This window comes from Acomys russatus, chromosome 14 (genome assembly GCF_903995435.1).
Source record: "Acomys russatus chromosome 14, mAcoRus1.1, whole genome shotgun sequence".
Taxonomy (NCBI): Eukaryota; Metazoa; Chordata; class Mammalia; order Rodentia; family Muridae; genus Acomys; species Acomys russatus.
This window is the reverse complement of record NC_067150.1, coordinates 37,069,231-37,087,747: the sequence shown is the minus strand read 5'-3', so window position 1 is coordinate 37,087,747 and position 18,517 is coordinate 37,069,231. Positions and strand designations below refer to the sequence as shown.

Sequence of the window (18,517 nt, the reverse complement as noted above, 5' to 3'; positions counted from 1 at the left end):
GCTGCCAGCATTGCATTAAATGCAAGAGATTTATGAGGCAAGCACCCTGCTCAGATTAGCCTGGCCAGCCCGTACTTGTGTCTTTTGTGTCCGCCTTGCTGTCCATGATTCCTCAAGTTGCACCTCTCTCCCAGACTCCCTTCTTTCGGAAGATCCCCTTATTAGGAATTCTTGACTAGAATTAAATTGCAAACTCAAGTCAGAAACATAAGACAAGCTGGGAGGTTTGGCTTCCCAGGGACTTGTAGACATCTTCACAAGGACACCGAACATTTAGAAGAATGCAAAGCCAGCTTATGCAGCTCAGAGGGGGCAAAGGCCATCCTGTTGCTGTCTAGGCTGTAAAAAACTGCTACTGGTTTTGGAAAGAAGAGCATGAGGAGGTTTAGAGAAAGAACCAAGAGTGATTCAGAACCAGTGATGAGAAGGAACCAGCACCATGAAGTCAGAAGGTGAGCGATTCACTAGGCCCTCTGGTCAGACCATCTCCAGTGTGGACCTTACTCACGTAGGCCTGAGTTTCTGAAAAGATGTAACAAACCCAGGCATGTCCAGAAGAGACAGCCAGAATGAGGGGAAAAAATCCTGCCAAATGGTAGAGGGGATCATTACAAAAATGGGGTGCTGTCACTAGGAGAGTAGGATATTGGGGAGGGGGTATAGGAGAGGATGGGTGTAGGAAAAAAGAAGGAAGCCTCCTGGATGGGCAGGGGCAGGAGCAAGGGCAGGCAGCAGGAGGGCCCAAGGGTAGAACTAGGAAGCAGATTTTAGATGTTAGATCATGCTAAGAACTTTATAAAAGAGGGACTTTCAAATGAAGACAGAAGTGCCCACTGTGTGCAAGTAGGCCACACTCAAAGACAGTGTGAAGACATGCTTCAGCTTTCACACTGTGCCATATCAGTTATCCTCAGCGCACACTTGGGAACTTCAGAAGACTGTGAGACAGAAACCAAAATTGTCTCTCACTTGACTCCCTAGTGATAACAGGACACTCAGTAGTAACCTTCAAGCACTTCTCTTTCTCTCTTTCTCTTCTCTTCTCTCTCTCTCTCTCTCTCTCTCTCTCTCTCTCTCTCTCTCTCTCTCTCTCTCACACACACACACACACAGATACATCACTAATTCTGCTCTCTCTGTGAATAAATAGGAGATAGTCCAATTTCAGAGGATCTCAGCATGGGTCTACTCTGTGGACAGTGAGGCCAGTGCCCTCATCCTGTAGTATAAAAGAGATGCTTCTTTTTAATATTTTTATTTTAAGACAAGATTCTTACTATGTATCCCATGCTAACCTCAAATCCAAGAACCTTCTGCCTCAGTTTCCCAAGGAGTGGGATTACAGTCATGCACCACCATGTCCAGTAAGGAGGGCACTATCTGAGACATGGGTCCCAGGTCCAATCAAGGCTGAAAAATGGCATCTTTACACATCAGCCAAGGGATGGGGCTCAGTGACTTTCAAGCCTTCTTCTAGGCCTTGCAAAGCAATTTTACATTCTGTATATACTTACTGGGGAACTCAATGAGGGGAAGGGGGAAATGGAGGAAGAGACACAGACAATCACTGTTCCAGGGCAAACTATAATAAAGGTAGGCACCTCTAGGAACCAAAGCAAGACACCAGCTGGCAATCTCTGTGGGCCTCTGCCTGGGAGGCCCTCAGCTTCACAGATCCCAGGGAAGGCTCTAGGGACATTAAAGGCGGGGCAGGAGATCACTTTTCCCTCTCTGGTTTCCCTGTGTGTTGTGGCCCCAGCTCCCAGCTTTCTCTTGTAACGTGAGCTGGGAACTGGGAGCAGCCTATCCAAGGGCTTAATTATGAGTGTCTCTCCTGGCCTCCCATCTCCAAACCACTTTCCTTTGCCCAGATGGCTACTCACAGGTCTGTATGCAACAGTTGATCACCTGTCCCCAGGACAAAGCATTACTAGGACCCTCCCTTGCTTCTGGCTTTGGGGAAGCAGAGAAGCCAGGCCATGCAGCCCACTACTCCTTCCAGTGTTTTTAATTTTCAGTGGCCTCACGCTGGGTCTCCAGGCTCTCATTAAACAGAGAAACAGATTATGGTGGGTCCCACAGCAGATACATTTCTCCTCCTCTCATATTTATCCCACTTTTACTGTTGTTATTTAATTAGTACACACCCACCTCTCCCAAAATGGCTCTGGAAAAGGGGTTAGGACACACATGTTCACAGGGCAGAGCTGGGCAGCTAATGTATACACCAGCCTCTCTCCCAAGGCCACCTCTCCTTACGTTCCCCAGGATCAGCCACCTTCCCACCTCTAACTCTGGACTATCATAGAGACCCAAAGCTGATGTGATCCTTCTAGAACCTTGTACCCTTCCATAAAATAAATGGCTTTTCTTATGAAATATAGCAAGCATGTTTTTAAAAAAACCAAGAGCATAAAAATAAAGTAAAAAGTCCTGTGTCTCTTTTGGCTCTGTTTTCTTCGGATCACTTTTGGAAGACACTGCTTAGGAAATAAGACATTCTGAAGGGCCACTGTGTTTCCCTCCTGAGCCATTGCCTCTTCCTCAGAGGTAAGCATTACTCCGGGTATGGTGTTTACTGTCCCATGCATGTTGAAATGCTGTCGCTGCATCTGTGTATACACAGAAACACTACAGAGGATTGGCTTGCATGTTTTCAAACTTCATACACATGGCACCATACTGCTTTCTTCCATCTGCAGTTTGCTCTCCCCCACCCCCTCACCTCCGCATTTGTTGCTCTCCCTGAAACATGTCCAGGTTAGTGTGTAGAGTCCCGGAGCACGGGTTTGCAGCTTCTGCAGCAGAGAGCTTCATAGTACGCACTGAGCAGACTGCATTTACCCACACTGGTTTCCAGCGTTTTGGCAATCATCATCGTGGTTATGGCTACCATACTACATCCAGTCTCTTTGTGTCCGTTGGGTGAGGGTTTCTTAGCGTACACACTGGAACGTTTTTTCCTTAATTTGTCTGTTTCTCTGCTGCAGGGCATCAGCCTGTTACTACACCCCCAACACCCAGTGGGACTTGATGAAATTTATTGAACTACACGGAACAGGAAGAGACAGAAAGGCTTCACCTCTTCTGCCCCTTCACTTGCAGATGATGAGGAAAGAAACATGCAGAGGAAGGCCATGTTTAGGGAGCAAGTAGAAACTAGAACCTTCTGTATGCTTCCTACTTGCTTAGAGGCATACCAAGTGCTCCAAGACAGCACACGATAGAAGACACCAGGCAAAGGAGAGGGCCTGGGGAAGAAAGGATGTAGAGATCGCCTGGTCTCCAGGGTGAGATCTCACTCTAGTCCCAGCCCTCACACGGGGGACCCCAATCTGCATATGCTCAGATTAAGGCCTGAGAGTTGGACACCTGGCCCCATGGCAGCCGGGGGACTAGTGTCTATATCTGAGGCCTGCTTCCTAAGTCTTCTTTCCGTTCACCCACTGCAAACGGTCCAGTGCTGCATAGGGCCAGGGAGCTGAGAGCCAGTGGCCCCAGTGGAATGCCTTGGGAGATGAACTGCCTCCAGAAACTGGGTCCTAGGAGGGCAAAGTTGGTACATCCGTGTGTGCATGGCCCTGCCCCTTCTTTAAATATTCAGAACTATTTTTGTATAAAGCAGTTCTTACAAGGCCTGTCACACAGCAAGCGCTGTGTGCTTTATAATATCCTCAAATCCCATACAGTTCTGAACCACTCCCTCTCCCATCCCGGAACTACATCCTGTCATCGGGTAAGGCAACTCCCTGAGTCCCAGTCACCCGTCTGAAAACTAAAAAAAAATATCAAGTGAGATTAGACAACATGAAAGGGCCTTGATTAGGTGAACTCAGTCAGAAAGCAAGCCATAGTTTTACTGTTTTCTTTAGCCAGCCGTGGGCTACAGGCTGGTCAAGCACATCTGCATTAATTGTGGGCTCCCATCCTAAGGAAACAGATGGGGTGTCCTGGGGAACCTAAGCTCCCAGCTAGGCCGAGACCTGTATAGGGTCTCACTTTAGCACAGAAGCTGCCGCTGAGGTCTACCTCTTTCAGGGAGCTAGAGGGAAATAAGGAAGTCACCCGGCCTTTGTGTGCTCATCTGGAAATGAAGAGAGTGGCGTCTGTGCTCCAATAAGCTCAATAAGAGAATCAAATTGAATGCATACCAAAGTATGCACAATAAAACCTGGCTTATTACCAATGGTTAAGTATCTTGAGACCAATTTTTTTTTCTTTTTTAGATTTTTGGGATATTTGCATACACATATATAGTATGGTATCTCCAGGATGCGACCCAAGTCTTAAATATTAAAATCATTTCCATCTCAAGCATGCCTTGCACCCATAGCCCAAAGGTAATTTCACACAGTGTTTTGTATTTTGCTGAGACCAGGTGTGGAATTTTTCATTTGTGACGTCAAGTTGGTGGTTGTTCAGCTGTCTCCTCAGAACTGAAGCATTCCTTCCTTAGACTTAGGAAACCAAGGGGAGCTTGTAAAACCTATGAGGTTCAGGAAGTTCAGAAAGCAAAAATACTCATAAGGCCCGCCCTCCAGAAGCTCGTGTAAGCAGTGAGCGGTTGCCATGGAGAGGAGACTACCCAGTGGGGCTTCTGCAAGTTGTGCTGGAAGCTCTAGGGATGCAACTTTTTGGGTCACCGGCAGGGGTGGGGGTGGCGGGGGTAGCTTTTGGGTGATACAGCTTGGCTTTGAGTCACTCATACTCCTGTAAGTAACCCCATAAACTCACTGGTTCTCTAGACTTGGGTGGATTCATTCCTTTGCTCTGTCACTGGTAGAGTAAACAGACACTTGCTTGATGTCCCCCCAAGAAAAGCCACACAACATTGTTGCTCAAGACACTTCATAATAATAATAATTTGGGGATTATTTCAGAGTTCTAAGTTTTTAGATTAGGAATGCTATGAATTATGGGACCAAGAAGGGGACTGGAGCATGATGGGAGTGTGGGATGTAGGAGAACGGTTAATCCATGTTCCACCTCCCTAAGGATGCCTAGTGACAATCTCTGGGAAATTCAAAGGCAGACATGGACTCCAGTGCCTGAGGCCGAGGACTATCTCCCTTTTTCTGGAAACACCACTGAACACTTCCCACTCATAATCTTTAGTGGCTCCCCACTGCCCTTTAATTACACACGGCTCATGTAGCATTGATCACGCTCATCTTTGATCTCTCCTGTGCTCCAGTCAAGAAAGATTGTTCCCTAAGCATGAACTATGCTTTAGGGTCCCCGGGAGCATATTCCTATGATTTCCTTTACCTGGAGCTAGCAAGAACCACACAGGGCCTTTAACATGCGCACGCGCACACCTACGCTGTGTGTAGACGCTGGTGATCTTGAAAGCTCCACAGGTGACTCTATAGTTGACATCTGGCAGGTCTCTAACTCTCCTCTGTAGGAGATCAGCTTGGCCAGTGGATGTACTCTGTAGTACTCTTGGGAAAGGTGCCTAGTCTAAGCACTAGAGATGGCCCTAATTCCAGGCCAGCAAAATTAATATCATCTACACCTTCACCGCACATGGCCTCACGTTAGGAACACCAGCGTTCTGAGCTCATCTTGTTTGCCAGACAGTAAGCCCCTCAAAACCAGAATTAGTGCCCCCTACTTATGCCCCTCTGCCAACCCCTCCATGCCTAATAGGCCCCATTAAAAAAATGAGCTAAGGTTATCCCAGAAAATGCAGAACATTTAAAAATAAACGGACTGGGGAGTGAGAACTACCCTCTTTGTTTGGGAGAAAAGGCAAGGCCCAGGCTTCACAGTCCCCGACTCATGAGGTGCGCCCTGACAGTGTTGCTCCAAGATGCTGTTTGCCATGACAGGAAACCATGGTGTCTCCCTCAGGTCTCAGCTCTGGGAATCGTTAGAGTTCCAGGCAGGTGACAAAGTATAAGGCTGTGTGTGTGCAAATGCTCACACATACACAGTCAATATGGACAAATTATATTGTGCACACTATTTATACATGCGCGTGCACATCTATTGTAAGCTGAGTTTCTTGGGCATGTGGGAAGAGGAATTCCCCCACCCCAATCCCTAGGGGTCCTCAAGCAAAGGCCCCTGGGGACCATCTGCATAACATAGCATCTTGTACACAGGAAGTGCTTAAAAAGCATTTGCTTGCTTAAATAATGAACTAAACATTCAGCCAGTTGGTGGTTGCTTATGCCAACATAGGGGAAGGGACTGATTCAATATATAGCACCGCACAGCTACAGCCTGCTGTGTCCAGCCATATCTCCAGGGAGGCCTCCTACAACCAGCTTCTTTAGAAGATGCCTTGTAGTGCTATGCTCTGAAACACCTCTGGGCAAGCTCTTTCCCATTCTGAGTCTCACTCAGGGAGACCTCAGCCATGTGCTCTAAGAAGGGGAAATGCTTGGTTCGCAACATCTCAGAGCCCACAGAACTGCCAGGCAAAGTCAACTCGCTCTACACCTTTCTAGTTGGCACCAAAATACCTGGGCAGAAGCTGAATTCACAGGCCCAGACCCCACCCCTGCTCCACCACCAGCCTCATGGGCCCTCCCTTTCACCCGATTCATCCTCCTCATCTTCTCAGCTCACTCTGGGAGTCTGACAGAATTCTATGCCCCTAAAGGCACAGGCATGAGACTGTACTCTGAGCCCCATGCCTCTGTAACCTGCAGCGAAGGGGAAGAGCCTCGGATGTGAAAGGAATACATGTCTGGCTAAGAGGCCATGGTCCAGGGCTCTGTGCCCCACATCTTCTCCACTGCATTGCGTTCCACTAAAGGGCTGGTGCCAGGGTTCGAGTACAGGCTCCTGTGTTTGAACTCTTAGTCCCCATCCAGTGAAGCTGATGAAGAAGGTTGAGAGACCTAGGTAGAGCCTAGCTGAAGGACGTGGATCATGGGCTGCGGGGTATGGCTAGGGGTTGGGGTGGAGGTCTTTGAGAGTCATAGCCCTGCCCTGCTTCCTGCCTTCTCTGTGTTTCCTGCTCTGTGAAGACGTGAGCATGTAGCCTCATGCTCCTGTTGTCGCACCCGACCAACGCACTTTCCCCTGCACTATGCATTCCACCTTCATGCTCCCTCTTCCCTTATGTTGCTTTTTGCTGATTACAACAATGAGAATAGTCACTGATAGAGAGGGGGGCTTTGCAGGTCTCAGGGCATAGTCACAGGTCAGGTGGCCACCCAAACAGGAGCACGTGCCAGGGAGCTTCCTGTCTCTGCCACATCATCAGGCTGTCTCAGCACTCTTTTTGCTTGTAGCCCTAAAGGTCACATGAGTCCCTGTAAATAAGTTCTTGTCCACCTAAATGTCCACACCTCTATGGTCACACTTCTGCGCTCACTTTTCACCATCTAACAGATTCATTGAACTGACAGACAAATAAAGGCTTGGTGTAGAGGAGTGATGAGGCTGTAAGGCCTGCTCAAGGGTGTGCCACCTGGAGCTGTCACACTGGACTCTTGTTTTGAAGCCTTCACCACAGGAACCCGCCCCCGTCCCCTGCAAGACTTCACCCGAGCACTTGGCCAAACTCCTTGGGACTCCAGATGTAGCCCAAGTTCTTGGTGCACATCTGCCTACCAGTAGGAGGTATCAATATTCTGCATACAGAATGTCTATATGTAGAGGACAGACCCGCATGGGAAAAATATGGCATATATACGTAAGACGGATTTTCCCTATACAGAAAAATGCACATAACTTCTCATCCTCAAAACCGGAGAATGTGAAGCTCCACAAGGCTAAGAGGCTGAAGGGCTAAAGGGCTGAAGGGCTGAAGGGCTGAAGGGCTGAAGGGCTGAAGGGCTGATGGGCTTGCCCAGAACCTTATGGAAAGTGAGGAATGGTGTCAGATTTGAACCTTAGTCTCTGAAGCCCGACACTGCATTTTTCCCATGCAGCTTCCTCTCATTCTAAAGAGACTCTTAAAAAAAAAAAAAAAAAAAAAAAAAAAAAAGGCCCTGCTGGGTTTGGGCTACACAGGAGCAGTGACTAGTCACTGCAGGGCCAGGTAGCACTGCACACACTTTCTCTTTAACTCACTCCTTTTCCCACCAGACCAGAAGGCCAGTCACTGCCCTGCTTAAACCTTCTTCTAATCATCAGACAAAACCATCTAAGTGCCTACTGTGTGCTGCTAAGCATCAACACATACAGCCTTACAGATGCTGACTCCTACCCCCACCCCCACCCCACCATCTCATCCTCAGTACTCACAACCTGGGTGCCAGGTGCCATCTCCATGTGGCTGTGACTGTGGCTATGGCTCTCAATATGGCAGAAATGACTTATGGATATGCCACAGAGTTCAAAATCACAGGCTTGGCAGGAAGTGGCATCTATACATAGTTCCGCCATTCTGCAAAGCGCTGTTGGCTCCTTCTGAATAAACGCTACCCTATATTAAATGCCAGGATTCGGCAAGCAACGCTGCCTGTTTGCAATGCGATTGAGAACTGAAGGTAAGATTGATTCTGATGTGAGCACTGGCAAAGCAAATGGGTTTTTGAAAACCCTATAATTTCCCTGCAACCCTTGACTTCACTAAACACACATTTTTAGACTGCAGCACAGTTAGGTAGGCATTAAACAAAAACGAGGTGGTCTAATGATGATTTATGTATAGGGTAACCTTCTATAAAGAATTCTGCTCTGATTTCAGGGTAACTTACAGAGGTGCCAACTTAACCAAACAATGCTGCTTGTTCTGTGTCCACTGTCGCAGCATGGCCCTGGAGCAGGGCGTTAGCCTGTAACTGCCTTAAATCTGCTTGAAATTCACCCAGTGGGTGCCCTGGAAATGCAGCGCCTGCCATGAACTAAGTGGAACAGCAAAACATGACACATGCACACACCGCCAGAGGCGCCTGGGAACATGGACATTTCTGCTTGACTGGGGAGCAAAGCTGATGGCTCTGGAGCCAACCAACTGGCGAATGACTGCAGAGCAGGCTGCCTGCTGGGACATTGGAAGGAGTCCCAGGGAGCCTGACAAGCACTGAGCCTGGAGAGCTCCTGGGATAAAGGGCAAAACCAGAGTCCAGTTGAGCTCCTCCAGGTGGCGCGCACCATTGCGAAGGCCTTACAGCCCCACCCCTCCCCATGCCTCAAGCCTTGCTCCTCTGTTCAATGAGTCCCTGACATGCGTGTCTCATGCCAATGTGACTGGAAGGACTCGACGACAGGGTATCTGTAAATTCATGTCATTTCTGCATGGACGGCAGTGCAGGGAGGGCTGTGCCAAACACAGATGGCGAGGAAACCCAAGAGGGAGGTCACACTGTGCTGGTTGAAGACCCTGCCGAGGCCTGGGGCAGGTGGCTGACCTCCTGTGTCTCAGACCCTTGACTATGGAATGTGGGCAGTGAGAACCTGCTAGACAGAATGCATATTACAGGGGAGCACAAATGCTGGTCACTGTCCACTTCTTATCTGTTGTGAATATTGTTGCTATCCTTCAGTGTGGGCTACAGAATAGAGAAAGGATGCTTGTGGCTCCTGGGGGGTTTCCTTGGAATCTCTAACTTGTAAATTCTATTGGACTTGAGGGTTTTCTTGCCTTTGCTTTTGTTTTTGAGATTAAGAGTCATATGCAGCCAAGGCTAGACTCTGGATCCTTCAGTTTCCACCTCTCAAGTGCCGTGGACTATGTTGGCATGCTTAGTTTTTTGGGCAAAGTCTGTCTGAAGACTTCAGGAGGCAGGGCATCCTCTCTGTGCTTGAGGGAAGAGTCTAGGACTATGTAAGCCCAGTGTTCCCTCTTCTTCACCAGAGCACATAGAAACAGAAGTGCCAGCTGCCCTTTCCTCTTGACAGCTGCCTTCAGGAAGGCAACAGTGATTGCTGGGAGGCCCACGACAAGCCTAGAGTCCTTGTCATAAAGAAAGCCTAAGCTTCAGAAACAGGAGTTTTAGGTTTGTCCGGTGGAAGCCGTGTCCTCTGGAGCAAATGGCCTGGTCTCTCTGTTGTCGTTTTCTTCAAATCTGCAAATGGAGGTGTTTCCCGCATGGACTCCCCACGAGAACGAGATGAGATAACATGCAAAGAACTGCCACCAGCCCCTGCAGACCTATGGTTTAATATGCACTCATTCTCTTCCCTTTAATTTCTCTTCTCACCGCACACGTTTGCTCAACCTAGCTGTGTACCCTCAGAAGCAGAGTGGGTACAGTGACAATTATGGAGCAGACAAGAATAACCCGACAGTGTATTGTAAACTGCTGTTCGGAGGGAATACTCATCCCTAAGCTAGAACCTGAGACCCAGTGAAGGAGCTGCCAGTCACTGTATCGCAGCACACCTTCATTGTCCCCGGTTTGCATCAGGTGACCGCCGAGCGCATGTGAATCAGGGATGCATGACACCACATACCTAGGCATTTGGTTTCTCCCCCTCACCACGATGACCAGATATGACCATAGCCTATTTAGGTTAGTAAAAACAGGGTCTTGGTCATCTGTCTATGTCTTTGTAAGTTTCTCAAGACTGACAGACTTCCCGTGACCCTAGTGCATCCTGCCAATGCTACCTGTTTGCTGTGCAACCTTCCAAGGGTCAGAGCCATGGCAGGCACTTCCTCCTCATTGATGACCCACCTCCTCTGAGGGACTGGGTAAAAACATGTCCTAGAGAGTGCCACACCCCTGTAGAGTGGCACCACAGGTTCTAAAACACCATTAGTGACCCAAGCCAGGAACTGAGAAAGCTAGGGGAGGGTGTGAAAAAGGATCCCTAGGAGGAGGCCAGTCCGGGTGATGATTAAACCCGGCCTTAGCAGGAATCAGAGAGGAGTGGCATTTGAAAAGACTTTGAAGGATGGGTAGAGTTTAAACAAAGAAAGTGGAAAGCTTTTGGTAAATAAATAAATAAATATTCCCCCATGAGTGATTAAAACTGTGTGCCCTAAACATGGGCCCCCAAAACACTGGCCTGAGAGCAGAGGTCTAGGTCTGAGTCCCACACTAGTCACCAAGTAGGCTCAGCTCTGTGACCCAGGGCCCTCTCCAGCCCTGACATTCTAGAACCCCAGATGCTCATTTGTAACCTACTGTGGCCACTTAAAGGTTCCCTGGGACCACCATCCCTTCTATGTCTGTGCCCGCCTCTCCCAGCCTTCCAACTTGGAGCAAGACACACAGGATTGAAGGTCAGCTTGAGTGAAATGTAATTTATAAAGCAAATCTGCACTCCAGAGCCAAAGCTCTCATCTGCTCACTGCCCTGGGATCTCCACCTCCAGGTGCCAGAGCTGAGGCAAGAGTTCAGTGCTCAGTTCCCAGGTCAAGGGAGAGCCGGTGTCCCCTACAGCAGTAAAGCAAGAATGATTAACCTATCCACTGAAATCCGCTGTCAGTTAGAAAGGCCAAAACCTCTGGTCACTGAACAGGTTAGCCAGAGCTCGGTGGCTAGTTTCCATGCTCAAGTGCAGGAGTCAGGGTCAGACCCTCTCTCAAGGGTTGAAGTTCAAGGACACACACACACACACACACACACACACACACACACACACACACACACTCAAATCCAGGCCACAATCCAATGAGCTGTGTTGCCTTGAGTGACTTAACTTCCCTGGGCCTCCATGTCTTCGCTTATAAAGCTGGGAATGGGGCGGGGGATCATGATCTGCCTTAAAAGTGATTGTGAGGATTAGAGATAGAATACATGAAATGCCAAGCCCAGAAAGAGGGCTCCACACATGATAGGCATTACCCTTAATCTTGTTATCTTTATCACTCTGCTGCAGTGTTATGCTGGTTCCGGGGATAAAATGAAGGGGAAAAAAAAAAAAAAAAATATATATATATATATATATATATATATATATATCGCCCACCCTTCTGGGCAGATGGATAAAAATAGTGGGAAAGGAGCCAAAAGAACTGCAACATCTGCTGTAGGCTGGTGGTAGAGGCCCATGGAAGGGGCCATGAGGGCCCACCACATGCCTGGAGAAAGAGTGGTGTCTCAATAGAAAGAGGACCTGACTAGAGCCTGGTAGGCCAGGTAAACAGCAGAGACAATGGAGAGAGGTGTGAAAGTCCATAGAAAATCTTGGGACCCTCTAGTCTAGGAGCAATCACTAGAGAGGTTCCGAACCTGGTTAAAGTTACTGCACTACCTTTAGGGCAAAGGTGGGTACCAGGGCAAGACACTGTCTGATGAGTATCCTTGAAGCAAGAGCCTTTTCAGAGAGATCACTTCCCTGACAGATTCCCTTTGTTCCTGCCTGCCCCTTCCCCCAAGATGCAGAGTCCTTGATGTACTCCCATGCTGGACCAGGGCCCAGTGACAATTTAGCATCCAAGAGCCCCATCCACACTAACAAGGCAGCTCAGCCAGGCTCATCTTCCAGGGCAGCAGGGGATACATCTGGCTGGTATCTGAGCTGTGTCCAAAACTCCCCACTGGGGCTAAGAAAGCTAGTCAGGATGCTGGGGAAGAGCATGCTGGGAAACTCCCATAAGGAGCCTGCATCGATATAATCAGGTCTGGTGGAAATTAAAAGCTATTAGGAACAGGGCCGGATTTATCTTTATATCCAATAACATGCATTGTAATGGTGATCATGCAGATGGGAAATTAAACCACATCTCGGCTCCACTGAAGGCCTTAATTCTGATCTATGTTTATACACTGCCCTTAGTCCTCTTATGTCCATCCTGCCCACTATAAAGAGATGGCTTCACCACACTCTTCACACACACACACACACACACACACACACACACACACACACACACACACACGGTAGGTATGCTAGGAGGGATACTGGGGTAGGAACCAGGCAGGTCAAAGATTTTACATATACTTTTAGAAGGCCAGATTGAAAACCAACAACTGGAGCAGGAGGGGTTGGGGAGTCAAGTGGAAACAGGAGCTGAGCTATCTCTTTAGCTTCTCCCAGCCCTGAGAAATCATAACAAAAAGCTGGACGGAGCTTTGGTGGCCAGCTCCAAGACAGTGTGGCTAGCCAGGAATGGCAGCCTGAGAGCAAATACTCAATTGCCAGGGTTCCTCCAGATACAAGGCTCCTTCAGAAAGAGGCACCGGAGGCCTTGCTCCCATCCTGTGACTAACAGGCCCTTCCTCCCAGGGTACATACTTTCCCCAAGGAGGATGCTTTCTGAGACCTCAACTGGCCCACATCAGCCTCCTGATCTTCCTTCAGTTTTCCAGCATCGGTTTCTGCTGGCCCTGAACATTAGAGACCAGCCCCCTTGATCCAGAGATCAAAGTTAATGCAGGACCATGCTCCAGACCCAGACACTGCTGCATCCATTCTGTTTTCAGACCAAGTTATCTCCACCTCCATGATGAGAAGCAGCACCCCCCCTCCCACAAAACACATACCTATATTTACAGAGTGTTTGCATGCTGGGTATGCGTGAACATTGGAAGTATAAAGACCCTATTTTATAATATTTTATAAACTATTTGCATTTTCCACAACTAGAACATGTGGCATGTGGCTGCAATCTCTGGTCCTCACCTCCAGAGACCACTATATACCACACCCCATTGTCTCAGGTTCCCCTGCGTTCCCCTAAGAGCATATTAGTTAGACTCAATGCATTGGGAAGACTCTCTCTGGATGTAAAAAAAAAAAAAACCAGCTAGAGAAGGATCTAGAATGATTATGGCTGGAGCTAGAGGGCCAAGGAGGAGAGGAAAACTCTCCAAGACCAAAGGAAAGAAAGGCAGCCTACCAAAGTTTAACACAGCCCTGCAGATTAGCATCAAGGCCACTTCTCTGGTAATAATGCCCTTTGGGGCTACCAGCCTGGTCCTGACATCAAAGACAGCTCTGAAGCACCAACTACAAGGGGTTCCTGGGGGAGCTTGCCACCTCCAGCTCCTGGGCACATAAACTAGTTAACCTTCCCTCCCCACCTGCTCTGGTCTGGCTACTGGATACCCACCTGCTTATCCTCATGCCCCTATCTTTCCAGGATACCTCCCAGAATCCCTCAGAATACTCAAGCAGCAATTCCTTCCTCTCTGGACATTGAGTGAGCCCTTGCTGCTGTGAGTACAGAAGGCAATGTGTTGGATCCGAGGACACACACACAAAACCCTGTTCTTGTTCCTGGGAAACCCAGTCTGGGAATGAGACACAAGGTCAGCTACAAGGTAGAAACATACACACCACAACAGGGACAGTGGAAGTAATGATGGATGTCGTCTTCCATCTAAACAACAGCAGCTACAACACAGCACATGCTCAGAACGCGAGGCAACATTCTGAACATTGCATATTTTTATTTCATAGGCCCCTATGAATATAGAAATGGTCCCAGACTCTAGTTTTGTTGTTGTTTTGTTTTGTTTGAAATAAGGTTTCTCTGGGTAACCTTGGCTGTCCCAAACTCCCTTTGTAGACCAGGCTGGGCTTCAAACTCACAGAAATCTGCCTGCTTCTGCCTCCCCTAGTGCTGGGATTACAAGCGTGCGCCACCACAGCTGGCTATATTCTGGGTTCTTAATCGCTACCTGCATTTGATGCCACCAAATCATCCCTTTAAAAGCCAAAAGTGAGTATTCTGCCAAAGCTCTCATGCTTACAGCACACATTTAAAGCTTTACGATACTCCGAGAAACTGGGCACATCTGTGTGTGCACAAGCTTGGGGAAAGTCCCGCTTCAGTGTATGCCTCATCTGAGTAATAGACACATGATCTGAAAGAAGTTAAGTTGGTTCTTTGAGCCTAAGGTTTCTCTTCTGTAAAGCAGAAAAGGGGAAGATACACTTCTGGGCTTCTGTGAGGCTAAAATAAGATGATGTATTAGAAGGTGTCTTAGCCCAGTACCAGGAAAATAGTAAGTACTCAAAAAGTTTTAATAACATAATTATTACTTTAATAGACATAATACTTCATCCATAAACCCAAGTGTATAGGAAATACCACCTTTCCTTATGGTCTTTAAATGCCTTAAGCCTGACTCTGCTAGAAGTACAGGAACCCCAGTGGCCATCATTTCTGAGGCTTCCCAAGAGATGGGCCAGCATCACCAGCCTGTGCTTCCTACTTGAATTATCTCTTTGGATCTTTGGCTGTCTATGCCAGGTCTCATTTGGAGCCTCAGCCCCAGCCTTGTCAGGATCCAACAGAGGCTCCCAAGGGGGTCCATATACTTGTTCTATGGGTACCCACAGAACCATTTCCAAACTTGGATTCTTTAATCTCTCTTTCTCTCAGAGGCTCGCCTTCCAGACGGCTCTTAATAACTCACAGTTTTACAAAAAGAAGAGAAGACATCTTTGAGTAGCTTTGGGTCTGTCTTGCTACCACCAGACTGCTAACCTGTCTGGTACTGGCAGATCTTTTGGCTTGGCCATCTGCTTGGACATGAGAGAAAGAAAGTAGTGAGAACAAGGCTCACATTTATGTCTTTTTTTTTTTTTTTTAAGCACCTGCCATGCTAGCTACAAACACATGTAAGCAGAGTTTTCATCCCTCTGTACCTACCCTACTTTAGAACCATCTAAAGAGCTCCAGTCAGTGCTGTCTGAGACCCAGGCCTGCTCCCATTCAGCTATTTTAAATTATTCAAATATTATGGACACCGCTGTTTCAAAGGTGCTGCTTACATTGCAGGGTGAAGGGTCTCAGAAAGATGAAGACTCCTGCTGTATATCAGGTTCCTGAGAGCGGTGGTTCTCAGCCTTCCAAACACCACGACCCTTCAATACAGTTCCTCATGTTGTGGTGCGCCCCCCCCCCCCCCGCCGCCCCGCCAAGCCATCAAATTATTTCATTGCTACTTTATAACTGTCATTGTGCTACTGTTATGAAAGGTAACGTAAAGATCTGTGTTTTCTGATGGTCTCAGGCTACCCCTGAGAAAGAGTCCTTTGGTCCCCCAGAGGGGTCATGATCCACAGGATGAGAGCCACTACTATAGAACCTTGTCATCCACAACTAACTCTGAAGACCGTGGATCATTTCAGATAACTGGCTGGGGACCTTGGTGCCAATGGGCTGCTTGGAGAACACTGGTCAGGATGCTCCACTTTACAGGAAGACCAAAGTTCTTCCTGTAAAGAAGAACCTTCAAAGAGGAAGAAAACAATGGAGCCCCTGCAGTGTATGTAGGGTGTGGTGGTGAAAGGGTAGGGCTGGTTTTTTTTTAAGTGGGAGGAGCCTTGAAGGTTGGATAAAGAATTAAGAGGTCCTCCTGTGAGGCTCCAAGACTTGTTTCCCGCTGGAAGAACAATCCTTCTTAGGTGAATCTTAGCCAATGGAGAGTTTCTGAGCCTACAGTTCAGTACTGGCCCATTTCCAGTGTCAGTCAGAGGAGTCTTATGGCATTTCAGACAATGCATGGGGAAGTAAAAGTCCTGTTTGCACACTTCCTTTGGCCTAGCCCCACAAATATCCAGACACGTTGCCAAAGTCCCACACAGAGTACAAATGTGCCCCATCTTTCCTGTGCTCCACTTCACAGGAGAGATTGCCAAAGGCCCTCATAAACCAGGGCACGTTCAGGAGAAGCCCATTGATTAGTGGCAGCCCCGCCCTGTGTCTGTGGGACCTTTATAGGCAGCACAGGCCTCAGCACATGGGCTTTACCATCCCACACAGAGATGATCGGATAAACACCAAAGATACCCATTCGCCAAAACTCCACAGAGCAGTGACAGATCTGTCCCTAAAGTCATTGCCACAGTCTTTTTCAGTTCATAGACTAATTCAAGCACCATCTACCACCCCGGCAGCTCTGTCAGCCACCACCCAGGATTCCTTACCTGGCGTGATGGAAACTGTGTCTTTCTCCCAAGACACGACGCTAACATATTCCTGCACTGAAGAGGGGATGAGGCACTTAAAGACGGCCACGTTGCCACGCATTGACCTTTGATCCTCCACCCGGACGGTGTAAGGTTCCCTGAAAACTGTGAGAGATTGAAAGAAAAGTGTCTCAAGGCCATGGCAGAGAAGAAAGTGCGTTTGACAAAGTGATCATCCCTTGAAAAAAATAAAACCCTGATTGTGTGAGCTAACAATAGTGTGCATCTATTCCAATGCTTCCTGGGAAATGTAGTTTAGATATTGGGCTCTTCATGGGGTTGGTAGTACCTAGTGGGCAATAGAAGAGAATAATTGAAACTGGGTTTTCTGAGACACAGATACAGTCCCCACGCCCCTACCACCCTCCTACCTCCTGTCACTACTATTCTAGCCCAACCTTGGTCCTGATTTTAAGACCATCTGGAGTCTACTCCTGCCTGCTCCTAGCCCTGTACTCATTTTTCACGTGGTGTCTGCCTGCAGCCACTCATGAATCACATCCTGCAGGTGGGATGACCCTACCTTAAGAGTGGGATGCAGAGCTCTGCCTCGCCCGTCTTCCTCAGTTTGGCCTCTGCCAGGGGCTCGTTCCTTCCACCACCCCCTTCTCTGCCAAGCAGAGCAGGGACATCCAGAGCCCCCAGCCAACCGGCCTTGTCCCCAGCAGACACCTGGGCAGCATGCCCTTCTGCTCTCCTTGCCATGGTTGCCAGGGTGACACCTAGAGCCCCGGCATCTTCCCCCGAAGCAGCGCACCTGCAGCGTCTCTGGCATCATCAAGAGCCTCTTCAATTGCTTGTGTTTCCAGTGGACCTGGCCCTCCCCAGGCCTTCATCCTCCCTCTTCCCCAGGCAAGAGGAAAGGAGAGGAGGGAAGAAAGGGAGGAGGGGAGAGCCTGGCCCTCTGGCTCCAGTCCAGCCTACCCATGGGTCTGGCAGCATTACTCCACAGACTCTCACAAAGAAACCTGATGGAGCTGACCCCCAAGAGTGCTGGAGTGGTAAAGGTCATGGGCGAGTTGTGCTACTCACAGACCCTGGGGGTCTTGGAGTGGAGGCAGCCGAGGTGAACATAAGAGGCCCTGCCCTCTGAGCACCATTGGGGTGCAGGAAAGTTAACCTTTAAACCTCAATTTCCTTAACTGTCCCCAGTAAGAAACATTTGTAGACTTCTGATTCTAACTCACATGATGGCCTTTCCCTTTAGCCCAGGGCCCCTGCCTATATAGATGCTAGAACTGAACTTAAATCCAGGCTTCAAGGCCTCCAGCTCAATAGTTGGGGTTGTACTTGGAGCCAGAGACAAGGCAGAGGACCTGATACCAAAAAGACACCTGGAGGAGCATGGGAGAGTAGGCCCCTGCCTCAGCATTAGGGCCAACAGTTGACACCCCCCCCCCCCAGCTACCCAAGGGCACAGACAGGGCTCAACCATCAGTCTTTCTCAGCCCTGCGCTTAGATGCTTGCAGCCTTGTTCTTCTGCAGAGCTCATCCTGAAGGGTCTGCCACTAGGCCTGCTGGTCTTCCTAGGAACTGTCCACCTGGGCCTGACCAATTCATCTTCAGGGCAGATAGCACATTGGAGCTACATGGTTGGCTGGCCTCTTGCACCCAGGTGCCCCTATAAGGAAAGCACAGCCTGCACTTGGGTGGCTTACTTGCTACCTGAGGCACTTGCTACTGTATCGGAAGGATAGTGTGTTGCAATGTCCTAGTTAAAAAGATCCGATCAAA

The 18,517-nt window shown here is 48.6% G+C and overlaps 1 protein-coding gene across 1 annotated transcript in view; it reads right to left on the bottom strand.

Moving 5' to 3' along the window:
• Dscaml1 (DS cell adhesion molecule like 1) overlaps nt 1–18,517 on the bottom strand; it is a 315,683-nt gene that overhangs the window by 278,529 nt on the left and 18,637 nt on the right. The window contains exon 3 of the mRNA XM_051156333.1: nt 16,741–16,887. Within this exon, the coding sequence (XP_051012290.1) occupies nt 16,741–16,887 (147 nt within the window). The remainder of the gene's footprint in view (nt 1–16,740; nt 16,888–18,517) is intronic.